The sequence below is a fragment of the Myotis brandtii genome, unplaced genomic scaffold, assembly GCF_000412655.1.
Source record: "Myotis brandtii unplaced genomic scaffold, ASM41265v1 scaffold652, whole genome shotgun sequence".
Lineage (NCBI taxonomy): Eukaryota > Metazoa > Chordata > Mammalia > Chiroptera > Vespertilionidae > Myotis > Myotis brandtii.
In genome coordinates this window covers 1,557,668-1,564,077 of record NW_005370529.1, presented here as the reverse complement: position 1 = coordinate 1,564,077, position 6,410 = coordinate 1,557,668, and the positions used below count along the sequence as shown (strand labels likewise).

Sequence of the window (6,410 nt, the reverse complement as noted above, 5' to 3'; positions counted from 1 at the left end):
TTTCAGTGGGCACTCACTTAGATGACCACAGCACCTGTCTGTGGGACATCAGTGCTTTACCAAAGGAAGGAAAAGTCGTGGATGTGAAGACCACCTTTACAGGTTATGCAGCAGTAGATGTTTCCTGGCATCTGCTCCATGAGTCTCTGTTGGGGTCAGTTGCTGATGATCAGAAACTTATGATCTGGGATATTTGACCAAACAATACTTTCAAATCAAGCCACTCAGTTGATGCTCACACCGCTGAAGTGAACTGCCTTTCTTTCAGTCCGTATAGTGAGTTCATTCTTGCCACCAGGATCAGCTGATAAGACCGTTGCCTTGTGGGATCTGATAAATCTAAAACTTAAGTTGTATTTTTTTTTAACCACATAAGGATGAAATATTCCAGGTTCAGTGGTCACCTCACAAGGAGACTATTTTGGCTTCCAGAAATACTGATCATAGACTGAATGTCTGGGATTTAAATAAAATTGGAGAGGAACAATCTCCAGAAGATGCAGGAGATGGGCCCCTGGAGTTGTTGTTTAAATGGTAGTCACAGTGCTGAGATATCTGATTTCTCCTGGAATGCCAATGAACTTTGGGTGATTGTTCTGTCAGAAGCCACTATCATGCAAGTGCAGCAAATAGCAGAGAACACTTATAATGATGAGGACCCTCAAGGATGCATGGATCTAGAGCAGTGGTCTTAGATACATCTGCCTTTCTTGTGATTTTAGACTCCCCCTTTTTTTTGCTCAATCCTGAGATTGATTTAACATTGGTTTTGAGACACAGGTTTTGGTCAGCTATCCCTCTATAATAGTTACCAATAATGCTATTATTAGCCAAAACTGAGGGTGTTTTCTAAATATTAACTTGGGGGACTTGATTCAGCAAAGCCACAGACTTATATATAAATTTTCCTGAGGAATTTTCTAGTAACAAAGATCTAAAGTAGCCACCAAAAAGGGAATATTGTGTCTGATTATTTTTTTTCTTATCCTATAACCCCAAGTTTTTCAGACTTATTTAAGTAAAGCCTAGAAGTGAGTGAGGAATAAAGAGAAGTGAGGTAGGTGTCTGAGCCATGAAGTATAAGTACTGCAAGATGTTGTTTTTATTCAGAAACTAGGGGAGATTGAAGTCATATAAATTCTGACTCTGAAATCTTCACACGTGTATTTCCAGGATGCACATGTTCCTGTGTAGACCACTCTCCTCTCAGTTTTGTGAGTTAAATAAAAACTGCCTGATTATTTTTCCCCACACATTTTGGTTGTTAGTATACTTCTTGAGCTACTTTAATGTTATTTGTTTCCTTTCTATAAAATTTAAAAAAAAAACAGCCTTGGGACCACCAAGTTGTAAAGATATATGTTCTCACTTGACAGGTGCACTATCCAATTCTGTTTGTTTGTTTTTTGTTTTGTTTTGTTTTCAGCAGTTAGTCCTTGACCACTAGTTTGATACCATCATATCTGTTTTGGGTGACCTGTTTCACCAGCAGGCCTACGACTAATTGTATAAGTAATTATAATGGAATAAATTGGTTTTCTACATAAAAAATAAATACAAAATGAGTATTATAAATATTCTTGTTGATTTTTTATCCCTACCCAAGGATAGGTTTATTGATTTTAGAGAGAGAAGAAGGGAGATAGATAGATAGATAGATAGAGAGAGAAACATCAATGTGAGAGAGAAATGTGATCAGTGGCCTCCTGTATGCACCCTGACCAGGAATCAAACCCATAATTTAGGTATGTGCCCTCCAGCAACCTAGGTATGTACCCTGACTAGGAATCCAACCCACAACATTTTGGTGTACAGGATGACATTGCAACAAACTAAGCCATTGGGACAGGTTGCTATTTTTCAAAAGACCATGAACATTATAAGAGCCATTAAGAAACATCAAAACAGATGTTTTGATAAAGAAATGAAAATTCAAAAACTAAAAAATGATATTTTCAAATTAAAAATGCTGCAGATTAGACATTAGAAATAAATGACCACTGAACACTAGAAACTATCCTAAATGAAATGCAGAGGGAAAAAATGATGAAATAAAAAATAATGAGAACCTCAGTGATTAGTGGGACAACATCAAATGTGAGTGCTCTATCCTAAGTTTGCAGTACTAGAAAGAAAGGTAAGAATGAATGAATGAAAGGATGAGCAAAACATTTACCATTTGTGACAACATGGATGGACCTGGAGAAAATTATGCTAAGTGAAATAAGCCAGTCAGAGAAAGACAAGTAACATATGATTTCACTTATATGTGGAATTTAATGAACAAACTAAACAAGTAGGCTAACATATTTGGTGTGTGTGTGGGGGGTGGGGTGGGGAGGGTATTCCGGAGGTGGAGGGATTGAGCAAAAAGGAAAAAAAAGGAGAGAAAGAACTCATGAACATGGTGCTTGTGGGAGGAGGAGAGTGGGTGGAAGTGGAAGAGGGTATGGGGGGATAAGTGGTGATGGGAAAGGAAATAAATAAATTAAAATAAAGGGGGGGGAAAAAGAAAACAGCTAACTTCTTTTCAAATTAAATTAAAAAATGTACTCACCAAACCAAGAAATTTAAAGAACCCTAAGTAAGATACATACAAATAGAAATACCTCAGGGATATAATAATGTGATTTTGAAAATCAATGAAGAATAGAAAATCTGTTCTATTGGATGCAGTTATCACTTCACATTCCTCAGGCCATTCATACTAAACCATCTAGCACACGCTTCTGTGAAAGGGGAGCTACTCAACTAGCTCTGCTGGATAGACTTCTGCATAACTCCTAGACTCAATATTATTTTAATTGATCGCATTGATCTTATCCAGCTGACAATACATTATTAATTTATGCCAACCTCCATAATTGTTTCTCAAAACACATGCCTCTGAAGACAAGTCCCACAAAATGTTCCATGCTTAGGGAATCTGGAGTCAAATATATTTGAAAATAAATCCTTCCTACTATTTCCAACCCCCTGCAGATATTCATACCAAATGGTAGTATGCTAAAGATGCTAAGGAGCCCTGAACTAAAGTAATTTGATCAATTTTTTTTAACCTATACTTTAATGATACTGACTTGACTATATAAGCCTTTGTCCAATAACACCTATGAAAATCTGTGGAAATAATAAGAGCTAACATTTATTATGAATTTAATGTACGTGTATATATGCCAGTAACTGTGCTCAGTACTTAAAAGCAACCTTATGAGGTAGTGGTATTATTTTGCCTACTCTAAATATAAAGACATTGAAGCTCAGAGAGGTGAAGTGTCTCTTCCAAAGTCACAGAGTTGGGATGCATAAAAACCACTCTCTGAACATAGGCCATCTGAGTCTAGAGTCTTAGGAGTGTTCTTAGGAAGAAACTTTGGGAAACACTGTCTTGAACATATGGTTGAGTATTTTCTCTTTACATTGACTTCTGAGTAACAGAGGCAATTAATTAACCAGAACCGACCTACTAAAACTCCTTAAGAGGCATATACACTTTCAACCTTCGCTCTTTAGTTTCAAAATTGTAATAAAAATGTTACAGTGAAACTTTTTTTTCACCAGCTTTAAAAAAGGTTTAAAATGTAACAATTTTGAATTAACTTTTTTTAAACTTTTGATATAAATATTATGGGCACTAACAAGGGGATCCAAAATAATTCTGAATGACTTGGTTGCAGGTGTTATAAATCATCATTATCTGCCTCCAGATTATTGTTCAAAATTGTAATAAAAATGTTACAGTGAAACTTTTTTTTCACCAGCTTTAAAAAAGGTTTAAAATGTAACAATTTTGAATTAACTTTTTTTAAACTTTTGATATAAATATTATGGGCACTAACAAGGGGATCCGAAATAATTCCGAATGACTTGGTTGCAGGTGTGATAAATCATCATTATCTGCCTCCAGATTATTGAAAAAACATTCTTGAAGGTATTAATTGTCTGTTATTATGAAAGAACAAAAAATATTTTAAACATGTTCTGTTTCAGGAGCAACAGCTCACACAAGAAAGCTTCATAATTTTCATTTATTGTAGAAAAATATAGTATATCAACATAGAAATCATTTTACATCATTTTAAGTCATAGTTTAAATAATTTTGTGTTAGCAATTGTGGCTAATGGTATATTATAAACTCACTTGAATACTGATATATAGTGTTTAAAGTGATCATTTTAAAATTATATTTCCAATTATAAATATTTTACATTTCACTTTACTTGCATACAATTACTAGTAGATGGTAGCTACTTATGTTTCATTATTATAGCTAATGCTAAGAATATTGATTGGGGCCATAATTATTTCTGCTATTTATTCATGAAAAATTTCAAAAACACTAAGTCATAGAATATGATCATTTTTATGACTCTTGAACTCTGCCAGCAATGATTTCTAAAAGGGTTTTTACAATTCACTAACAACATGTGACTCTTTTATTATATCTTTGGTAGCCTTGAATATTTCCTTTATTTTTCATTTTCATAATTATATAGATAGGAAATCATGCCTCATTATCATAAGCATGGATTTTTTTTAGCCACATTCAGGCATTAATTACTAAAATTATTTTGAATATATTTGCATAGATGAAAATTTCCCTCAAGATTTTTCATTCAACTTTGATTCATGACTATGTGGTAGATGTTGTGGTAAGTGCCGGTGCCCAGGTTTTCAATTTCTTCTCCTTTCCTTAGTCACCAAAACGTTACGTCAGAGTTCCCAGATCCTCCGCTGAGGCCATGCATCCATTACCTTTCTGTTTCACCTTGGCTGGCTGCTCAACCTCCCCTTTGCCATTTCTAGCATGACAAACATAGTTGCGTTTGAGATCTTCAGCACTAACTTTCTTGATGCTCAGAGTCATAGTTCTTGTTTCATCTTCCAGTTCAGCCACTCTCACACTGGGAAAGGGGGAAAGAAAATTAGAGCATTAGTGAGACTCAAGGGCCTTGTGCTGTGTGTAAATCAGTCAAGCAGACAACAGAGAGCCACTAGGTGAGGGCAGATAGAATGGCCATAAACTGCATTGCCTTGGAATCCAATGGTTGCAAAAGCTTCTGGATTATAGTACTATTCCTTACCATCTATACTAGACACAATCCCAACACCTAGATCAACTCCCAGTGTTGGCATCACACTATAGATGTAGCTCTCTCTAACTCTTTCAAAGCAAAATGTCTCCTTCCCTAAAACTTCCAAGGCAGAATGCTATCTATATTGGCTTAGAGATAAGCTTCTGATGCTAGCTAGACCCATTTGGGTTTTGATCCAGGCTTTGCCACTTATTGGCTGAATCCTTTTGGCAGAGTAACTAATTTCTTCATGTTTTGAGATGGTCATTTGTAAAAGAGGAAAGTGGCAATGCTTACACAGTGCATTCGATTCATTAAGTTAAGAAATCTGAGGGTTGAGTATATTAATGTGCAAGTATTAGAACAATACCTAATAAATATTCATATTATTCATATAGGCTATTATGATCCCTCAGTAATAACTTATGCATTTCATGGATCACCAAAGCTTTGATTTTTAATCCAAGCAGACTATTTCAGTCAAAATGCCAAAATCTCCTGGTTAAATCATCTATACTAATAAAAGGGTAATATGCTAATTAGACCGGATAGACTGGATGTCTTCCGTACGTCATTCTGGACGTCCTTCCTGACAAAGCCAGGCCTGGGTGGCACTGCCCAGGGTCCTGGGTGCCTGAGGCTGGCTGGAGGAGGGAAGCCTGGGTCCTGGGTGCAGGAGCCAATGCAGAGGTGGTTAGGGGCGATCAGACAGGCAAGCAAGCAGTTAGGGGTGACCAGGCAGGCAGGCAGAGTGGTTAGGGGTGATCAGCCAGGCAGAGGGGTTAGGGGCAATCAGCAGGCAGGTGAGTGGTTAGGAGCCAGTGGTACCAGATTGTGAGAGGGATGTCTGACTGCCGGTTTAGGACCAATCCCACAGGGGCAGTCGGACATCCCCCGAGGGATCCTGGATTGTGAGAGGGTGAAGGCTGGGCATGAAATTCGTGCATGGTGGGGGGTGTCCCTCAGCCCAGACTTCACCCTATTCAATCTGGGATATCCCTCTCACAATCCAGGACTGCTGGCTCCCAACCACTCATCTGCCTGTCTGCTTGATTGCCCCTAACTGCTTCTTCCTGCCAGCCTGACCACCACTAACCACTCCCCTGCCAACCTGACAGATGCCTAACTGCTCCCCTGCCAGCCTGATTGCCCCCAACTGCCCTCTCTTGCCAACTTGGTCACCCCTAACTGCCCTCCCCTGCAGGCCTGGTCGCCCCAACTGCCCTCCTCTGCCGGCCGTCTTTGACCACATGGGGGCGGCCATCTTGTGTGTTGGAGTGATGGTCAATTTGCCTATTACCTCTTTATTATATAGGAATATAGGATATATATAT

The 6,410-nt window shown here is 38.0% G+C and overlaps 1 protein-coding gene and 1 pseudogene across 5 annotated transcripts in view; one reads left to right on the top strand and one right to left on the bottom strand.

Annotated features, from left to right (window-relative positions):
• Nucleotides 1-17: 17 nt before the first annotated feature.
• LOC102248087 lies at nt 18-805 on the top strand (annotated as a pseudogene).
• Nucleotides 806-3,834: 3,029 nt separating this feature from the next.
• IL1RAP (interleukin 1 receptor accessory protein) overlaps nt 3,835-6,410 on the bottom strand; it is a 135,633-nt gene continuing 133,057 nt past the window's right edge. For all 5 annotated transcript variants that reach the window (XM_014528794.1, XM_014528793.1, XM_014528795.1 and 2 more), the window contains one exon: nt 3,835-4,905. In XM_014528794.1, coding sequence (XP_014384280.1) covers nt 4,710-4,905 — 196 coding nt within the window. In that variant the 3' untranslated portion in view covers nt 3,835-4,709. The remainder of the gene's footprint in view (nt 4,906-6,410) is intronic.